At 39.4% G+C, this 21,627-nt stretch overlaps 2 protein-coding genes across 2 annotated transcripts in view; one reads left to right on the top strand and one right to left on the bottom strand.

Annotated features, from left to right (window-relative positions):
* cnp (2',3'-cyclic nucleotide 3' phosphodiesterase) overlaps positions 1 to 10,568 on the top strand; it is a 29,685-nt gene extending 19,117 nt beyond the window's left edge. The window contains exons 3-4 of the mRNA XM_008113264.3: positions 2,839 to 2,981; positions 4,675 to 10,568. Of these exons, the coding sequence (XP_008111471.1) occupies positions 2,839 to 2,981; positions 4,675 to 5,127 (596 nt within the window). The 3' untranslated portion in view covers positions 5,128 to 10,568. The remainder of the gene's footprint in view (positions 1 to 2,838; positions 2,982 to 4,674) is intronic.
* dnajc7 (DnaJ heat shock protein family (Hsp40) member C7) overlaps positions 10,500 to 21,627 on the bottom strand; it is a 39,322-nt gene continuing 28,194 nt past the window's right edge. The window contains exons 9-14 of the mRNA XM_003222539.4: positions 21,001 to 21,092; positions 20,175 to 20,248; positions 19,432 to 19,578; positions 15,833 to 15,985; positions 14,794 to 14,856; positions 10,500 to 14,204 (exon numbers count right to left, since the gene is read on the bottom strand). Of these exons, the coding sequence (XP_003222587.1) occupies positions 14,167 to 14,204; positions 14,794 to 14,856; positions 15,833 to 15,985; positions 19,432 to 19,578; positions 20,175 to 20,248; positions 21,001 to 21,092 (567 nt within the window). The 3' untranslated portion in view covers positions 10,500 to 14,166. The remainder of the gene's footprint in view (positions 14,205 to 14,793; positions 14,857 to 15,832; positions 15,986 to 19,431; positions 19,579 to 20,174; positions 20,249 to 21,000; positions 21,093 to 21,627) is intronic.

Genomic DNA, 21,627 nt, shown 5'->3' on the forward strand with positions numbered 1-21,627 from the left:
GAGGCCTAACTGCCTGTCCCCTGGGCTGAGTAGGTTGCTAGGAGACCAAGTGGGCAGAGCTTAGCCCTCTAACTGGCAGCAATTGGAGAAAAACAGTTATTCCTTTCCCTCTAATTAGGACTTTATTTTTCTTTTCTTTTTGTTGTACCAACCTAGAGCCGTGGATGATGGGTTGTGTTGTCAAATTTCGAGGTTGCGGGGCCTGTAGTTTTGTTGTTTTGTCCGGTGCCCTGATTCCATCACTCTTTTATATACATAGATAATAAAACAATATTAACCTAAAATTTTAAAAGCTTGAAAAAATGAACAATTTAATTGAGATTTAAACTATAATGAAAGAAGGAGCATTCTACAAGTGTTCAGGGAGGCAATTTCAAAAGTATGGAGCAGCTAGTGAAAAGGACAAAGTTGAACCAAGAAAGATTAAACTCTTGATTGGGGGAAAAGTCTAGCATTCCTAGTTTGCCGATCTCAAGCAGGCTGGTTAAAAAAGGAGGACAGAAAGATAGTGGGGAAGTAGGTTGTGTAGGATTTTGAACATTTGCTACCTGCCCATGTATTGCTGGGTTGGGTCCGTGATGGTTGGTCTTTGTGGCAATGTTTTAGTCTCAATTTTGAAGCAGCTTTCCAAAGTAGTGAATCTAAAATTCCCCCCGGCCTAAATAGATGCAGCACTCTGGATGCTTCCTTTAATGTTAGGACTAAATTGTGAGGGCTTCACCCCATTGACAAGAGAGCTGCTGCAGCGGGGGACTGCACAAATACAGTCGGCTTTGCCTATTTGCCTATTTAATCCACATTATCTGCTTTGAATTGGATTATATGAGTCTACACTGCCATATAATCCAGTTCAAAGCAGATAATCTGGATTTTATATGGCAGTGTAGAAGGAACCTAAGTCTTCCAGCATGTCATACTAGATTTTTTCACTTATGTGTGGATTTGGTGTTCCTAACTCCAGCAAATGAAGAGGGTCGACACTCATTCTAATCCATATGGCAACCTCCATCACCAAGATTCATTGTTCTCTTCTTACGATAGTTGTATATAAGGACATAACCAGCCTTGTAGTGCCATAGATGCCTAGAAAGAAATCACTGAGAAAACCTCATGTATCAGAAGATCTTCACTTTCTGTGTTGCCAGAAGCAGGAATCTTGCTTTACCTTCTCTCTACCAAAAAATGGCAAAAAGTACAATCTTACATGTCTTATGCAAGCTGGGCAGTGTTACCTGATGTGCATCTCTGCAGTCTGGGAAAAAATACCTTTGTAATCCAAAATGTAACTGGTCCAAGTCCTTTAGTTTTTTGTATAGTTAGAGCAAGACACTTAAAACCACCTTGGGATTTCTATTGTGGGCCTTGGAGAGCTCTTGGACTGTCTCTGGGCATCCCTCTCCACACAACCTCTGATGCCTTAGAGATGGAGAACAGGAAAAATTCCAGATATTGTTGCATCAGAGCTCCCTGTGGATCCTTACACATAGATACACTGCCTAGGGCTGTTGGGAGTATAAAAGTCCCATGACATCTAAAGAGGCATACATTTCTCACAGACCCTTCAATCCACAGAATCAGAGCTTTGATCAGTGATACAAAATGTTAGTTGCATCCAGAAAGTAAATTTTCAGTCTTGCTTTGCATAAGCTTAAGGCAGAAATCCCTACCTCTAAGGTCCCCGCCTCCAAAAAAAGTTCATCTAACTCTCCAGCTCCAGGAATTGGATGTTACACTTATTATTGGCACATAGTTACCATTAGACTAACCCAACGGAGTTGAGTCTGAGCTGCTCTTCAGATCTATTGCTACATCCCTGAACAAAAAACCACATTCGCAAGTCAGGCAGTCCATGCCCCCAAGTTATATACATAATTTCAGCTATACTCATTATAATGTCCTACTGTACTTAATCACATTAGGTCATATTTTTCATGTTGTTTAAGAAATGAAAACTCTTTTAGATGTATCCAGAAGGGAAAACTTGTAAAAGTAACTTTTTGGTGTGGGAATGACAGTAGCCTGATAGTAGGAGTTACAGTCCACATTTCCAAATTCTGTAACTTATAGTAAAGGGAAGGAAGAGGCTACCATCAATTACGCTTTTTCCTCTTCTGCTCTATAGTAGTGCCTAATACTACACAATGTGTGATGTTGGGAATTGCAATCCAACAGTTTCTGGAGACCATTTTTGCACTGATTTGTACTGTTTCTGATCTAAATTGCACTGGTTAAAATATGGTTACCCCATTCTAAACTGAACTTACAGTATCAAGAGGTAATGACTGTGCTTAAACTCCCAAGACCTCTAAGAGTTAGTCAATGCCATTTGCTAGAAAACTTTTGCCAAGGAGCTAAAGCTCTTGATAACATGACACCTAAACTGCTTTTTAAAAATCCTTTTACAAGAATTACAGATTACTTTTTTAAAAATCCACTTTGTAGCATTTATGTTGTGCTTTCTCAGTGCAAGTCTTAAGCACCATCATCAAGGTAGAAGATCTATGAATTCTTATAATATTATGTGCACAGTGAGAAGCGAATATAATTTGCCTGCATTTCCAAGTCTGACAAATATTCATGAGTTAGGTAATATATACATTAGTATAAGCAGAAAGATATAAGATAGGCAAATACATAACATAAGGTGATCATTTTCTAGGAATACTCACACAACCATTCTTGGTTTTCGTTTTCATCTGTTTCTCAGCACTCATCATTTTAACATGTCTAATGTATTCTTTTAAAAGTCTGTTTAATCCTACTTGATGATACAACATTGAAAGGGAAGAAGTTATAAAATGGTTTTGAACCACTTATTCTCTTCCTTTTGGTTTGCAGTTGGACAAGCCACTGAAGACCCCAAAGTGAAAATTGACTTGACTGGCTACTTTGCAAAAAGGCCACCGAGTGTCTTGCACTGTACCACAAAATTCACTGACTTTGGAAAGGCCCCAGGGGCAGATGACTACGCACAACAGGAGGTGAGTGTTTAGCTTCTTTTTATTCTGGGTAGGAAGTCAAGGGACTTTCAAGATGGACCCATGTTGGAAAGTCCAACTTCTTCACTGTCTTCTTTTAAAGATGTGACTAGATCATTTCTAAACGACTCCACGTGCAAAAACCATTATTCCTACTCTTGCGGAAACCATATAAATATTTCTATATGCATCTTGATAACTGTACTAGCTGAACACTTACTATAAATCAGTGGTTCCCAACCTGTGGTCCATGGAGCACCAGTGGTCCCCAAGAACTAAAATATGGTCCAAAGCCTCACCGTTACTACACCGTTGCAACAAGAATGACTGGTCTTGTGCCGAGGCAACGGGGAAGTTGGGAGGGGAAAGGAGACAGCAAGCCTCCTGACTGCTGCTTTTCCTCCTCCTCCCTCCCCTGAGTGGAGCTGTTCCATGTGGCACCTGGAAGCAGGGGCGCTTTGATGTCTTCATTTTTAGGCCTGTTTCTGGGGTGATTTGAGGTGCTGATTTAGAAAATTGCATTGGATAGACCACATCAGCTCTAGATTATTAAATATAGTTTTCTGTGGCGAGCAAATGGCGACTACTGGATGGCATATGTTCCGTATCAAGAACTAGAGCTGATGTGCTCTATCCAATGCAATTTTCTGAACTGGCACTCCAAATAACCAAGCCAAATATAAAATTGACCAAAAACTGATTTGTAACCCTTTTGGTACTAATGTTGGTGAGTGGTCCCTGGTCAAAGTGGTCCCTGGTCAAAAAAAGGTTGGGAACCAATGCTCTAAATCCTGTAGTTATGCCTGACTAGAGTAGATTAATTGAATCAGAGGTAGTTACCTATGACTTGATTCACCATTTGACAACTTGTTGAACAGTTCAACTCTGGTTGGGAGTAACTAAGAAGTTGTCAGCCATTTATTAATTTCTCGGTTGTGGCTCCCCGGCTGTGGAACACCCTCCCCAGAGATATACGGCAAGCCCCAACCCTTTTGAGTTTTAGAAAAGCCTTGAAAACATGGCTATGTGCCCAGGCTTTTAACGAATAAATGATAAAGACGACCCAGACTGTTATATGGATAAAGTTGGAGGATATTGGACGAACGGATTTTAAGCATATGTTTTATGTTTTATATTTTATACTGTATTTAATTGGTTATAATATATTTTTATATGTTGTTGTTTTTAATGATGTATCGGCATCGAATTGTTGCCAATTGTACGCCGCCCTGAGTCCCTTCGGGTGAGAAGGGCGGGATAGAAATATTGGAAATAAATAAATAAATAAATAATGCTACAAATGGTCTTTAATGTTTTTGCTGGCATGTATATTGTTAGCTGCTCTGAAATAGATGGCTTTAGTACAACAGTGTAGTATTCAGAAGGATGATGGGCGGTTTAGAAACAATTTAATTACTAAGTGTGAATAACTCACGCCACAAGTGCTTTTTTTATTTCCATTGTTCTAAATGCGTAAGCCGCTTTGAATCCCCACATAGGGGAGAAATGGAAGTTAGATCTCTTGTTTTTTTTTTTGTTTTCTCAGTATTCTATGGTCCCTGTTTAAAAAAAAGGTTGGGAAGCACTGCTCTATAACATGGCAAAAAGGCCCCATGCCCCGTAGAGTGTTTTTTTAAGCTTCAGTATAAGATCTTTGGCAAATTGATGTCATTAACTTGCACAATTTCTTCCACAGATTGTAAAGTCCTCTTATGGAAAATCCTTCTTCCTGACCACCACTGCTCTCTTCATCACCCCAAGAACTGTTGGGGCCCGCGTGGAACTGAATGAGCAGCAGTTGGCTCTATGGCCGAGCGACGTGGATGTGCTCCCGCCAGCGGTCAGCTTTCCCAAAGGCAGTCGGGCCCACATCACCCTGGGCTGTGCCAGCGGGATAGAAGCTGTCCAGACCGGCCTGGACCTCCTTGAATTTGCCAAGCTGGAGAAGGCAGGGAACAAAGGCGAGGAGGTTGGGGAGATTGGGGGTGGGAAACTTTTGTCATACGGGAATGGCCTGTGGATGCTTGTGTTCTCCAAAAAGATTGAAGTGAGGGCCATCTTTTCCGGCTACTACGGAAAGGGGAAACTGGTGCCAACTCAAGGGGGGAGCAAGCGGGGGTCACCCCTTAATGCCTGCGTCATCATCTAAAGGCAGCCTCCTCTGGTTCTACAGCCCTGTGTAACCTTTTGTAAGAACACACACACACACACACATTATCCTCCCATTCAATAAATTCACGCACAGCCCCATTTCACCAAGATATTTCTCCCCTGCTCCTTATCATTTGAGAAAGAAGCCAGACACGTTTTGATGCATATAAACTAAGATTAATTGGGATACTTAAGCACCTTTTTCTAGTGTATAGAAACAGTGCATGTCCTAAGGCCTTAATATTGCTGGTGCTCACTAAATCCACACGACCCATTGCCATTATAATGTTGCACCTGGTAGATTAAATTACAGTTTCAGGAATGGGGGGTATGCACACAAAGGAGAATTTCTTTCTCCCTTGTAGTCCTCTAAAAACAAAAAAGAAAGCCAGCATAGCTAGGAATAAAACAAGGCGAGGATTTTGCTTCCCATTCTTCCTGGTTTTTCTGTTTTCACAAACGAGGGATTATTCACAAATGCCATGTGCCATCTCTATCCTGAAATGGTGCCATCTTTTCTCTTGATGCAGTGACTCTACCAACTCATTCTGTTGCAAAGGAAAAGCTAGAGCAGTGTTGAGCATGTACTTTTGGTCCAGGGGCCAGTTTTTACTTACATTGGCCCACCTGGGGTCTCGGCCACATTTGGGTATAGGCCAAGACCTGGGGAGGACTGCATCTCGTTTAAAAAGAGAACTTTTGGAACTATCCAGGAGAAGCCATTCATTTCCAAGTTGAATTTTTTTTGAGTGGGCGGGGAGATTGCTTTATAGAGCAAAGTTTCTGAATCTTTGATTCTACATCTACTTTGTACTTCAAGTTTCAGAAGACTGCCAGCAGGTCCAATGGTTTGGGATTCTGGGAACTGAAGTCCAAAATATCTTAAAGATCAAAGGTTGAGAACCACTGCAAGAGGGTGATGGAATTCCCTGCTTGAAATACAATTTTGGGGAAACAGATGCTTTCCTTGCCCCACGTTATAGCAAAATGCATCACATGTCTAAGAAGCGGACTTAAGATACTCCAGATTGAGGTACTAGCTCACTCGCATGTTTCTTTCACAGTACACAATTATTGGACTGTGATTCCACTTTAATTGCCATGGCTGCACCCTGAGATTTGTGTTTGAGTGAAGCACAGAAATTCTCTGGCTGATGCTCTAAGTACCCTTCCCTAAACTTCAAATCTCAGGATTCTGTTGGATAGAACCATGTCAGTTAAAGTGGATGGATGCAAAGCACCTCTCTTCTTCATCATTAAAAACCAGATTTACCTCATCTCTAATAATCCTGCTTTAGTGATCTTCCACCCTCTCTTGCTGAAATTGCCCTCTTTAGTTTTTTTAGTGGATAAGACTATGCAAGTCCTTGATCAAAAACAATTTACATTATCAAAGCAAGTCATTGGCAGAGAGTGCTTGCAAATGGGAGATTTTGGGTTCCATAGATAGTGTTGGGATTCTTGCTAGTGACATATGAGTGTCTGTGGCCTGTGTATATGTACTTTTTTTATAGAGTGAAAGGTGTCGTTTTGTAGCCCTTTGTGCAGCATCCGAAACATACATGGCAGCAGCTGCTTACCTTTTGGGAGTGGGGAGGCAATTCAACTGATGTAATTCTACAGGGAATGTATAAGGCTGGATCTATACTGCCCCATATGCCAAGATCTAATCCCAGATTATTTTTATCCCAGATTATCTGGCAGTGGAGATTCATATAATCCAGTTCAAAGCAGATAATTTGGGACCAGATGCTGGGATATAGGGCAGATCCTGAGATGTAGATCCAGTCTAAGAGGGTGCATTCCCATTTCCTTTCCCCCTCTAAGCCAAGACAAGTCATTCCTCAGCATGTGAATTGCCTCATTGCTCTTTCCCCATTTTCAGTGATAACCCATGGTGGTGCAGTGGGTTAAACCCTTGTGCCAACTGAATCGCTGACCTGAAGGCTGAGTTGCTGACCTGAAGGTTGCTGGTTCGAACCTGCGAGACGTTGCAGGGACACGAGTGAAGCCTCCCAGCAACACATCCGGGCGTTCCTTGGGCAACGTCTCTGTAGACGGCCAATTCTCACACCAGAAGCAACTAGCAGTATGTTCTCAAGTTGCTTCCGACATGATTAAGAAAAAAAATGATAAGCAGCAGCTGCCCATCTTGGAGTCTGATCACAGGTGGAGATGGGGAGATGGTTGCGGTGCAAAGGGCTAGAACATAGCTCCTTGTACCCCACCCAGAAAAAAATATGTGGGTTTTGGCCATGATGCTATGCAGGTATTATCTATCTGCTTAATGTAGCACCTTGGTGTATGCTTTGACACTGTTTCTTTCACTCGTTTAAATTAGTATTTTTAATTTCATCTGTTCCTTCCTACTAAATAGGTGAAGGGAGAGGTTGGTGGTCTCCTCCCTTGTCTGTACTTAGTTCTTCAAAACAAAGCTAGCCATTTGTTAGTGCCTGGCGACTTCCAGGAACGGCCTTAGTCTAGCCTACACCGACTTGGTGCCCTGAAGATGTTTTGGATGCCACTTTCCAGTATCTCAGAACAATGGGTACCACTTTCTGGAAAAGTTGAACTAGTGTATCAATGATGCCTCAGGGACTGTTTAGCTGAAAGGAAGTGTCTCTCCCATTGTATGCCCATAATAGTGAGAGAGACAAGTGCAACAGTGTGTCACGAGTGAAAGTTTTTCTATATTTTATGAGTGATGGAAACTCTTCTATTATGTCATGGGTAGGAGATCCAGTGGCACCTTGCGGGGTGGTGGTAGAGATAGTTTGTAAAATATATCTGAAGCCTTTCAAACAGTAGACAATGTTGCCCTCTGAACATTATGATAGTCTGATAGGGCTTTATGTAAAGGGCTTTGTTTACAAGGCTGTATTGAAGAGCACAGAAGTAATTTATATGAAGTATTAAATACTCTAATGGTGATGGTGTACAAAATATGTTTGATGCAATCCTGTGCATGTCTTCCTGGGAGTAAATACCATGGTGTTTTAGTAGTATTATTCCTGGGGAGCATCATGAAGGATTGCAGTCTCTGAAGAAGTTTTGAAAACTGACATTTCTCTGCCTTGACACAAGCACAGAATTCAGATTCAAGAAAAAGATTTAAGATTTTTTTTAGAAACTAGAATTGTCTGAAATCAGGGGTGTGTCCCTTAGATATTGCTGGACTGTAACTTCTAGCAATCCTTTAAATTGTCTAGGGCTGATAGGACATTCAGTTTAGGTGACATCCCGCTCCTGTCTTCAATACATAAAGAACTGAAATAGAAAGGAACCATCTCTTATGGGTTCTTCAGATACTGATTAACCATGGAAAATGAGTGTTTGTATATATGCCTTTTGATCTTCTAACAATACATTGGTAGTAGGCTTTCAGTCTAAAAATAAAAGGCAAGCCACATATTTTAAAACCTCAAAGGGGTAATGCCTGCCCCAGGTCTGATAGCACTATTAATATTTTGGATATGCAATGGGTTGGCTGGTGGATCCCATTCCAGTGGGGCAGCATTCAGGGTTTTAGTCCCAACTTAAAGGCACTATCTAAAGCCCTGATCCTGCTTTGGGGGTTAAGGATCAGCCCCTTAGGTATCTCCTTGTAAAGTTGGGACTAAAATCCAGAATGGATTGATCACCCAGTGACATTGAAGCCACTAGCCACCTCCTGGATGGATGTTCATTTGAAGTGACTAACTCCTAGCCACTTTGCTACAAAAACAGATAGGGCTTTCAGGCCCATCCATTATCAAAGTTTGTGTTGATTAAGTAGGCAGCTGAATACTTGTATTTCAGCTACAGCAGCATTTATTTACTTATAGTTTCTCAAAATGCATTCAGGATCTGGAGTGCTTTTAAAAAAATTTGTAATAAAATCTTGCAATACACATAGGACCTGAAGTCCTATAGCTGAATTGGTTAATGTATGGTAATGCTTAGGAGGGTCCTTCCTCCACTCCTGTTACACCTTTTGTATACTTTCACTGAATATGAGCCTCATTGGAGGAAAAAGACCTTCGCACAAAACAAGGGGAACATGACATCTTCCTAAAAAATATCCTTTCAGTTCTAAGTACTTGGGGAACCCCTTTCAGTCATGATCCCCACTAAGTCATGGCCCTCAAATCAGCAAAAAACCCAGGAGATGGAAAATACCCAGCGAGATGTAATAGAAAAAGGGCATGGCCATGTAGAAAACTATGGAGGGCCCCCAGAAATGTTAGATTTGGCCCGAGGGTCTTTAGTTCTCCACCCTTACCTTACAACCTTATCTAGTTTTGTTCATACGTGTGCAACATTAGAATGGATGTTAACTGAACAGACTTAAAATAGAAGGTATGAACTCAGCCCAAATGCAGACTTCACATGAAGTCTAACATTCTACCAATCAGTATTTAAAGCAAGATAGGGCTGTTTTGTTTTATCCATCTAAACTCTTTGAATATCTAGCTATGTAGGGAAGCTAGTTATGTTAATGTTGCTCAGGAGACATCCATCACAATGTAACTTTTTTGTGCCTACTACTTGTACCAGATACTGCAAATGGTTCATGCTGGTTGTCTAATGGTAAAATTCATGTTAATGTGCTTTTCTTGAATACAATTGGTCTCTTTTTACTTATGTGGAAGTAGCATATCCCAGTGTTTGGACTAGTTTTTTAAAATGCTTTAATTCTGATACAAATCTTAGTAGCAGCTTAGACTTAATAGCAACCGTAAAGTATATTGAAATAAATGTTATTAATATATAGAAAGGTGTTGAGTTAAACAATGCTGTTCATTATTAAAACACTTTGCTCAAGCTATCACTAGGTGAACTTTCAGAGTACACGCACAAAAAGAATGGGATTTAAATCTGTTTAGTGAGAGGAGATGAGACTGTCATGGGCATGTTAAGCTGGCAATGTTTTAACACCAGATGTTTTGACTTGGAAATGAGCTGCATGTGGCCTGTTCCCCCAAAGTCTTGCTGTCTGATGGAGAGCCCCTTCTAGGTTTTATTCGCACAATTCAGAAATATCTGGAAAAAAAACAATCCTAAGAATTGGTGCTTGGCCTGATCTGATTTTGGCATTAAGAATATTTTAATCACCTTCTGTTTATATGTTGTCTTTCTGTAGTAATCTAGACTCAATGCCAGCACATGTTGAATGATTTGGAGACCCAGGCAAGGTTTGTCCTGAAGGGCTAAGAGGTTCCTTTTGCCTCAACCTCACCTAAGATATGCCTTTAACAACTTAATATTCACCATCATAGCCTTCTTTTGAGTGGATGGGAAGTCTATAGCTATTATTCAATCTAGCTCCATGTCTCCACATCCAGGTTCAGCCGTGTCTATCATCTGTTCAAACAGGCAAAAAGTCACCAGTGAGATCTGGAGTGTTTTATTTTTTTTGTACATCATATACAGTTTATAATAAAGTTAATATCAATTGCATATGGTTTTTGCTTCAGTCTGGTTTTGAAATTCTGCGTATAAACACATTATGAATCCTGCTGTTCAAATAGTCACTAGTCTGTGTTCTCCTTGACTTTTCATCATCTTAGAAAGGTGAAAGTGTTCCAGTGGGACAGTGTATTATTTACGTGTGAAGCCATATCCCCAGGAGAGAGGAAAGGAAAGAGGGGGCCAGGGAGCTGTTCTAAAACAGTTCATGCAACAAACTTCTCAACAGGGAGGCTAGGTCCTCACACTGAGGTTTAACACAGTATAATACAAATAGCTAAATAACCCCTCTCCAAATAGCTTCAGTAATGGCTCATCTGCCCTCTGTTTAGGTATTCCTTGTTAATGTTTCTGTATAGCAAGGAGGACACAATGCATGCAAGGAAGGATGATGAGGCAATGTATAGCGAGAGAGAAAAAAGGTGTTGCAAACATTTGAAGGATAATGACAACCTCCTTTCACATACTGTCCTGAGACCAGGAGCTCCCAAGTAGGGTGGAAGCTGCTCCTCCTCATCCTTAGAAAGCCTTCTTTCCTCCCACTAATGCCGGGCTTACAAATGCAGCAGGATAAAATGACAAAGTCAAGGATACAATTGAGACTGCAAGTGATGGCTACTGTGTTTAATGCCTCTGTTTTAAAAAAGTCCTGTAAGAAAACTTAGCATAGTGAGGAACAAAGTTGAAGTTTGCCTTTGTACCTGTCTTTTACTTTATGTTTACATAGGGAGGATTTCATTTTCCCCAATAGTCAATCTATCACCTGAGGATTCCTTCTCCTCCTCCTCTTTCTGCAGGTGTACACGACCAGGTCTCGGAGACAGTTAGCAAATGAGTATGGGGCCATCAATAGTATAATTTGTCTGGTAATTCTGAAATGCAGGTCCAACAGCTAAGAATAAAATGTAAAATTCTAGCATGCCACATCAGGATGGAGAACTTTTAAAGTACATTCTACACACAATGCTCTATAATGCAAAGAAAGTAGATATCAACAAGACTCCTTCAGGGCTGCTTTGAGTAGAGGCTGACGTTCAAGATCAGAAATATAGTAAAGGCAAAACATAATAGTTTTCAAATTGGCACTCACCAGTTTCCAAGTTTACAAACAACAGCAAATTCTCAGAAACCTTTTACTGTTTGTGGAATACATATATTTTAAGATGCTTGTGACATAGAGAAAGCAACATCCTGATCTTTAAAACAACTCCCACTGTTCAGCACGTCAGAAGACCAGGCTGCTATCTACTGAACTTACACAATCTTCATTTGACATTTAAAGTCAAAACTATTTCATTCTGCCAAGATATTTAGGAGGGAAAATTCACAAGATGGTGCAATTTTGCTTTTCCATGTGGAAGGTAGTATCTGGCCGCTGAAGAGAAGGTTTTGCTGGTAGATCTTTCAGCATAACCTAACACCCAAAAGGTATTCTGTTGCTTTTTTTCTGCCAGTTACTGAACAAATATCACATTTCTGAATGTTAGTGAATGATGCACAGAATCCAACATTATTTATGTTCTGGATGTGTATACTCAGCCTATGAAATAAATTCCATCAGTGGAGTGTGACTACAAAATGCATCTTTAAATCAGAGGTAGCAATATTCCCTGCCCAGGAGGCAACATGGAAAGATTTTCACATTACTGAGATAGCCATGTCCCTGGCTCCTTCCCCAAATGCTAACCTTCTTCCTCACTCTCTACACCCGTCAGGCCAGGGTGAAATAGCTGTAGGGCATCTCCTAGTAGAGTACATCTCTTGCCATTGTTTCTCTTTTGAGTTCCTCTGAGGCTAGGAAGGGGAATGAAGATGAATGAAGGTCAAAAACTGTTGTAAACTAAGTTTGTCAAGAGCCAAAAGTAGAGTAACTTGAAAAAGAAAATATCAAGCCATGATCTCAACACATCCTAAAATGTTGCCTGATAATTGGCTAGTAATTAACATTTCACAGAACATCATTCTAGTTATTGCACAAAAATGAGTCTCGGGGTAATTAGGGGAATGATTCATTAAAAAAAAAAACCTTCAGCGTTTTAGGGTTGGTTGATTAAATAGTTCTGGGCAGGAAGGTAACCAAAGATGTTCAGGTCTATTCCTCAACTGATCTGAGGTAAACACCATAAGCTTGTCCTTAATATAGAAGAAACCGCCAGTGTGTGAAAACTAGACGCTATTGTAAAATGTCTTGTGTGAAAGGAGACAGTGTTTGCTTCTGACCTTTTGCTACTTTGAAACAACGGCAAAATAAGGAGGTATCATGAAAGCAGTCACTTGGGATGGTCAATATAGTCATTAATCCAGCATATGATAAAACTAACACACAGGACAACCAGCAATTCCAGGGTGGCTGGCTGCTATTGTTTTAATTATAAATTGTCATCTTACAAAACAACCCATTTGATAATGTCAGGATAAGCAACTCAGCTCAGAAATATGAGGCTCCATCAATACAAGATTATCCCAGAATATTGTGATCTTGGTTCTCCGCACAAAGAATTGTATTTTGAGACACTCATATGAGCGACTTCAAAACATGCTACAAGTGAGGGCTGTGGATCACACACAGGTGCCCTTCCCCTAAAATAATCAAGATATTCTTCATTTAAATGCAAGACACACAGCTGGTCAATCTTGAGAAATCCTCTTGACCATACATGCATTTTGATATTCCAATTAGTTTGACAAAGGAAAGTTGCAACTCTTTTGACTAAGTTTGCATGTGCAAGTATGAAATATGCCATCAAATGATGATTTGTGTGTGTGAAAGGGCCATTGACGATCCAAGCCCCCTCTGCCCATTCAGAGCCTTTGTTATTATTCAAACAGCAGGCACTTTCCAGTGGAGTCAGGTTTTACAAGTCGAGCTGGGGGTTATCAAGTAAATGACAAATTTTTCTTATGTGAAATCAGCCCTTAACCATTTCCCTGAAGTACTCCAGAAACTGGAAAAAGAAAGAAACTGTCCCTTGAATTTAAATGAGACTTTTTGGAGGTATTAGATGTGTCGACAAGAAGGTTTTTCGCCTTCATTCCAAAAGTGAAAATCTCAGGGAGTAAATACCATGAATCTCAGCTTTACGCCTGGGTTTCTCAATTGCCTTTGCAAACACAGTTCAGTGTGGCTACAGCCAGGGTGATGAAACCAAAGTGAGGAGAATCTGATCAGGTTCCCATTTACTCACATAAATATGAAGGCATGTTGTGTCCAGCTGCACTTGAGAAAAGTCTCAGGCCGTTCTATGAAAGTGGGGATTCCCCCAGTTAAGTCCCAGTAGCTCAGGAGTTTGAAATCATTTATCAAAAGGTTTTATTTCTCTCTCTCTCTCCCTCTCTCTTTAATAAAGTTAACAATAAAACAAACAAAAAAATTGATATTCCTTCACTGCCCCCTCCCCCTTGTCTCCAAGCGCTGGTTTTCTCATCACACTCTAAAGCACACACAAAAAACTGAGAGTCTCCAATGGAGAAAACGCCACAGCCCTAAGAAACGGCGAGATGAGATGAAGGGAGAACATAACTCAAGGTTAAAAGAAGCAGGTCAGGTAAAGTGTGGGTTTCAGTAGATGAAACAGGATTCTTCTGCAGTTTAGCCAAACTGGAAAAAGAAATTTCCAGGTCCAGAAGCTGCAAAACACAGAAGGAAAGATTTAGAGTTGGCTACCTCAACCCTATCTCTAGGGATGGTCTGGTCTGGTCTGCACACGAAGTTGAGCATCCCAGCAATGGTTGACATTATGTTTTTTTGTTTTGTTTTTTAAAGCATGAATGTTAAGCCCACAAATCCCAAACAGAAAACTCTGTTTTTAACTCACAGCTCTGGGGAATATAAAGAACCTATAATCCTATGACTATCCTGAAAACAGCCACATTTCTAAATGACTGGCAATGATAGGTGAGAAAAAGCCTCTTGACTGGTCAAGGCAATAAGAATAAACAGAGCTTTGTTAAAAGGATGGCATCATGACTTCGATATCTGAAGAAAAAGAGCTAAAAAGAGACTGAAGGTCTCTCAAGGAGTAAGTGTTTGTATGTACATGGGAGCCCCTAAATTCAGACCTTGTGATCTGAACTTTCTGGGTTTCTCAGGAACCTAGAGATGGATTTGTCAAGAAGTACTGTAAGAGTTGAAACCTACACTCTCCCTGTCTCATCCCTCTACAAACTCAGGGCCTCCTATTTCTGGAAAAGGTAGCATGGTGGTTATCCCACTTACCTTCGAAACTGAAGCCTCCTGGCCCTCCAAAGAAAGCCTTGAAGATATTATTGGCATCAAAATCTAATGGAGATGTGCGTAGAAAAAGAAAAAAAATCAGAGAAACAGGACCACATTAGATACGTTTTTTAACAGATCAATTACAGACACATTCATTGATACACTCTAAAGCACTGAGAAGTTTCACAGGGCTGAATATTTGCTCTGTAACTTAGTCGCCATCATTCCCTTCTCTGTTAGCCCAATTTTCAAGCCTTTTGCTGTAGAGATGCTAAAGTAGAGTTATCTTCAAACTCAAAACTCTATTGTGGGAACTAGCATATAAATAGAGGCAGACCCCGAGTTACAAACATCTGACTTACAAATGACTCAATAGTTACAAACAGGGGTGGGACAATAGGAAGTGAGAGGAAATCTAACCCCAGGAAGTGAAATCCACTCCTGAAAGAATTATCATGGGGAAAAGGGGTCTCTGCTGGTTTTCTCACCAATCCTTATTTCCACAACAAGCCAAATTTGTCAAAATCTAATTATCACAGGGATATAAATTTATTTATTATTTATTATATTTAAGATATTCCTACTCTGCCTTTCTCCGCGGCCAGACTCAAAGCAGTTTACAGCATATAAACACACAATATCAACAATAAAACATAAAATGCACAAGTTAAAACAAACATATACAATGAAAACCAACTTCCACCTCCCTGCTATCAGCCTCTCAACAAATAGTCATAAACCTTAAACAAAAACTGAAGTGAAGTCTTCTGAAAAGGGGCACAGACAGAAAAGTAAACATCACAAGGATGTTAATCCTTCCCTTTGCTATCCAAAGTGAATATATGGCTGATGTTACACTTAAAAACGTACTTGTTCTGACTTTTAAACAAATTCAATTTAAGAACAAACTTATAAAACCTATCTTGTTTGTAACTTGGGACTGGCTGTATCTGGATTTTGAAGACAGTCCTACTCCCCCAGTTCTTATAAATGTAAACACTTGAAGGTCACCAAGGCAAAACCCCTCCTTAGCACTCACCTCCCATATTCATGCCATCTTCCTCAAGATCCTGTCCACTATCATAGCGGGCTTTTTTTTTTGGATCAGAGAGGATGGTGAAAGCTTCGCCGACCTCTTTGAATTTCTTTTCCTCTTCTTTCTGGATTTCAGCACTTGCACCACTGTGTCGATCTGCCAAGAAGTCAAGTTGGAGAGCAGAAAAAAGGAGAAAATGTGGTGAGATGGAATGATGTAATCTGAAACCTTACAGAAAGGAATGTTCAAGTTTTTTCTCCATAAGAATATTGAAAATTCTCTCTTAAAAGTTTCAGTCACTTTGAAGAGAAACTAGGGTGTGTGGAAAACACTGGAACACTACTCCTGCAACCTATAGAGCAGTGGTCATCAACCTGGGGTCCCCAGATGTTTTTGGCCTTCAACGCCCAGAAATCCTTACAGCTGCTGAACTGGTTGGGATTTCTGGGAGTTGCAGGCCAAAAACATCTGGGGACCCCAGGTAAAGAACCACTGCTACACAGCTTGCGCCCAGGCTATTTGAAGGACTATATAACCCTTTATGAGCCCATTAGAGCTTGACACGGTTCTGGAGAAGTTATAGGCTTGTTTGGGGAGGGCCTTCTCAGTGGCTACTCTCAGACTCTTGAATTTAACATCCTTGTAGATTTAATGATCATATAAAATACAGATTTGCACTATTAAGCATAAATGATTGGAAGCCAGAACTGTGGACTGAAGCTATGGGTACTGTCAGGGAGGAATGCAAAAAGACACTACCTGCAGCCAAAAAGAAAGAGAAACCTTCAATAGATGGCAGATGAAAATCTTCAAGCAGTTAAGGACAGATGAGAAGTAAAAGGTAACAGTAATAAAGACACAGTCCTGAATGCAAGCATCGTGACTTCCATATACTAACAAAGAGAATACTATCATAACACTGGCCAACACATATTTTGGTGCCTCAACTATCAAACCTATTTCTGTGTATATCTGACCTGCTAATTCCAAAAGCGGCACCAGTTTCCCCCTATCAGCTCTGGTTTTTGAGATATAGAACACCTGCCACATACCACTTTTCATCTGTTTGCTCATAAAAATCATGATAACCACACCTAAGAAATTAGAGCTGATGTGGTTAATCCAATGCAATTTTCTGAATCAGAGCCCCAGATAATCCGAGGAAGAGGTCTAAAAACCAAGACACCAAGATTTTTTTGGTTCAGCTGTGTAATCAATGCATAGAAATAAAAGATGAGAAAGAAAAAAAGAAAGATTTCTCCCATAAGGTTTGAGATATCAAAGGGAAATTTAAATCAAGAGTAGGGATGCTCTACGACTTGCAGGGGAACACATTACATGACCAACTACAAACAAAAAGCAGATGGCAACAATACAATGAAGAACTATAGAAAAGAGATGAAAGAATGATGTATTCATTCAAACAAGAACTATTTGAAGGTGAACCTACAGTTTTAGAAATAAAAGTAGAAACTGGATTCAGGGACCTTGGGAGAAATAAATTAGTAAGAACAGATGACATACCAATACAGCTGCTGCAAACGTGACAGAGAGAATCTATGCTAGTTCTAGCTAAAATTCGTCAACAAGTATGGAAAAGAAAACACAGAATGGAAATGTGCAATACATATTCCAATCCATAAGAAAGGAAATACCAGGGATTGCAATAATCACAGCATTAATTCACCAAGTGACCAAACAAACACCTAAAACTCTACAATTCTGTTATTTTACTTGTAGAGCACCATGGTAAGCGACAGGACTAAACAAACAAACAAATAATAATAATACAAAGAGGCATAACCTGTACTCAGGTAAGAAGACCATGAAAACAGAAAATGGAGAAATGGAATGGTTTCCAATAGGCAAGGGGGTCAGGCAAAGGTACATTTTGTCTGTTTAACTTGTCCATATGCTGAACATAACATACGTAAATCAGAATTAGACTTGTAGGAAGGAGTGGATGCCACTATAAAACTAGCAGAAAATACCGTAGCAAAGACTTAGAAAAATTACTGAGCAAAGTGCAAAGGGAGGTTTACAGTTGAACGTTGAGAAAATACAAATAAAAACTCCAGTTGATTTACATAACTTCCAAATAGCCAAAGAAGATTTCCTACACCACAGCTAAATCATTAATCAGATTGGAGACTGCAGCCAAGAAATTAGAAGAAGACCTGGAAGGGCAGTTTTAAGGAACTAGACAAGATCCTAAGATGTAAAGATATATAATTGAATATCAAAGTCAGGATTGTCCAATCCACAGTATTTACCATTTCCATGTATAAGCTGTGAAAGCTGGGCAGTGAAGGAAGCTGATTGGAAGAACATCAACTCATTTGAAATATGGTGCTGGAAACGAGTTCTACACATACTATGGACAACTAAAACTAAAAATAACTTGAATATGCAATGAGTATGTTTGAGTGGTTTATCACTGTGAATTTTTAATTACTGTTTATATTTAATTCTGTTTTAATGTTTGTATAGTTGTATATTTTAAATTGTGTGCTAATGCTTTTATGTAACGCCTCTTTGAGTTCTTTGGGAGAGATAAAGCAGGGTATAAATAAATGGGTCATAGAGGAAATTAACTCTAAACCCTAAAAGCTGAGATGACTAAATGGAGACTGCTGTACTTTGAACACATCATAAAACACAGACTTGGTAGCAAAGTCAATAATTCCTGTTAGCAGAAGGCATTAAAAAAAGCGGAAGATCACTTACAGATGGATACAGTCAATCAAGGAAATCAAAGACCTAAGTTTGCAAGACTTGAGTAGGCCGTTGATAACAATATGATTGGAGGCCTCTCCTTCATGGGGCCACCATAAGTTGAAATTGACCTCATGGCAATTAAGAACAACTACCTTAGGGAGGGCAGAATGTTAAAATGGGTTGCTTGAGTTTTTTGGACTGTATGACCATACCGCCTGAAGCAGCCCAGTGATTCAGGCCATGAAAGCCTTCAACAGCACAATGTTAAAATGTATGCTTAAAAGTCTAATAGCCTATTAGCTTTTAGAAATTGATTGGTGTGGGTTTTTTATATCATGCTGTGTGGTTTTTAAGGTTTGTATATTGTTCTAATTGTTATTTTAATTGTTTTGACTGTTTTTAAAGTTTGTTTTAACTGTATTATTTAATAGCTTTTAAATGAATTATATTTTTAGTTTTATTGAAGCCTTTGCATACTTTTTAATCAGCATAGTTTACCAATGTTTCATTAACTACCTTGAGTCCTATTACTGGGAGAAAGCAGGATATGAATGGAGAAGAAAACTTTTGATTGAACTGGTCACATAGCTTTCAAGGTGAGATTATAAAGTTACTATCTGATCATCAGTTTTCCCATTATTGCTCAGGGATTCTGGGAGCTGTAGTTAAAGAAAGATTTTCCCCCTTCAAGCTCTGATATAGCAACTTCATCAGATATTTACATGCCCAGATTTAAAGTATGCTATCACAGCCATATGATTTGGGTGGAAGAGTTCTCTAGAAGTTGCTGTATTCCTACTCCCATCCGCACAGTAAATGGCTAGGGAAGATGCGAGTTGTCAACTAAATACTAAATGTGGGAACCAGGGGACTCTATTCTATACCTGGATGGTGCATTAGGGCCCGCTTCCGATATGCCTTTTTGATCTCATCTTCAGAGGCATTTTTGTCAACACCCAGGATCTTATAATAGTCTTTCCTCTTACTTTTCTTGAGTTCAACCTGTGCAGTTTTGAGGAGCTGCTTGTGTTCTAGAATCAAAAAGAAAGGAATGAGTATTAGAAGTGAGTTTTAACTGCAAAAAAAGATGAAAAACACATAATGAATGCAGACCCTTTACTTTGGCCAATTCTCATATCCACCAACCTGGAAGATTGACAAATACAGCTTGTATTCTGAAAATTTCTTGAAATAGCTATTTTTACAAGTCAGAAATATGCAATGGAATTAATTGGTAAAATGCATGAGTTTTATTGAAAATGGAATATGAAGTAATTAAGAACCGTATGGTTAAATGGGCATAGAATGTTTGGCTATAGTATAAAATTGGAAAAATGGGGAAAAATGTGGCAGAAAGGTTTAAAATTTACATTATCAAATAACCTTGAAGAAAATTTCTATAAAATTATGTTTAGATGGCATTTAACTTCCCAAAATATCAAAAAAGTATAAATACACGGTGTTAACCTTAAATACACGGTGAGTGACATTAACGTTTAAGACTGAAAAAGTTATAGTCAAGACTAGGCATTCCCAACCTAGTACCTATCAGATTTTTACTACAAGCCCCATAATTCCCAGCCAAGAGAAAGATGGAAAAGAGAGTAGAGAGGTGTTCATCCTTTACCTTTAGTCTTCTCTGTCTGGTAAACCTTTTCATAATCCCTTACAGCATCTTCATATTGCTCTGTATCCATGTAACTAAGAAGGAAGCATAGATATGGCTTTAGAGAATGAAAACAATTTCCAAACAGTTCAAATAAGTGACAAAAACTTAAGGTGAAGGCATACAAGTTACTGAACATATCCAGAGTTTGGAAAAGTTAAATTTTTTTACCACAGTTCCCACAATTTCCAGTCTGCAGCACCCAGACAGAGATTCTGGGTGCTGCAGACTGCAAAATAATGTTCCTGAGCTATAAACAAATTTGAGATGTGGAGGTTATCTGTTTTCTTCCCAGGTCCATTTTTAGAAGCCATCCTTCCTCTGCTAAATCAAGTTTGACAAAATTCAAAAAGGTGGATGAAACACTATACCAAGAGATTCAGTACTCTATGTAAGGGACCTTGGTAAAAAATGGGGAAAGCCCAAATTCAAATTTACACTTGACCATTAAGCTCGGTGTGTAAATGATAACATTATTTTTTAGTCTACCCTAAAAAGGTTTAACTAAATAATAATAAAACAGGAAGGATAAAAAACCCCACAACAATAAAGATGTCTCTCTCCCTGAGTATCTTGGTGGAAGAGGAAGGACAAAAACCATCAAATCAAGTAAGCTTAGAAGCAATACAGCTGAAGTTTCAAAGTGGGTAAATAAAGCAGGTGGGTTTTAGATACTTCTAATCCTGTCAACTACTTTAATATGATACATAAAATCAATCTAAATTAAACTCCTTTCTCATTGCTGAGCTACAGTGCTTTACTCAATATCTAACATGCACATGCTCACCATTGTGCTCGCCTCAGGTAAGCTTTGATGTATGTGTCGTCCAGTCTGATGGCACTTGTACAGTCTTCTATTGCTTCGTCCAGCTTCCGAAGCTAGAAGGCAAGCAATAAGGTTAGATAATGAACATGTATTTTATTCATAAATTCCTAAGACCCCACTTGTTATTTCCCTTTTGCAGTCCAATGAAACCAACCACTTTTTCCAAAGGCCACCTTATTGGTTTTATCTGATTTGATATATTGTTGTATCGTATATGTCATGGCACTATTGTGTGTTACTCTGTAAGCTGCCCCGGTCCCTATGGGAGATGAAGACGGGGTATAAATAAAAGATTGTTGTTGTTGTTGGCAGTTTTTTCTGGCTCATTCCAACACAGGGCATACAAGACGTTTTTAAAAGCAAGAAAGAGTAATTAGGGACAGTGTAAACAGAATGTATACAATTTTACTGGATGGGCAAAAATGCCACATTTCCCAAGCAAGTATGGGATTAATAATTAAGAAAACAGAATTGAAAGGAACCATTAAAATCCACAGAATTTTAGTACTGTATAGCCCTAGAAATAAAATCCAAAAGCCTCTGAGAGGGTAATTTAAACCATTTTGAAGGGACAGTCACCATACAAAA

The sequence above is a fragment of the Anolis carolinensis genome, chromosome 6, assembly GCF_035594765.1.
Source record: "Anolis carolinensis isolate JA03-04 chromosome 6, rAnoCar3.1.pri, whole genome shotgun sequence".
NCBI lineage: Eukaryota > Metazoa > Chordata > Lepidosauria > Squamata > Dactyloidae > Anolis > Anolis carolinensis.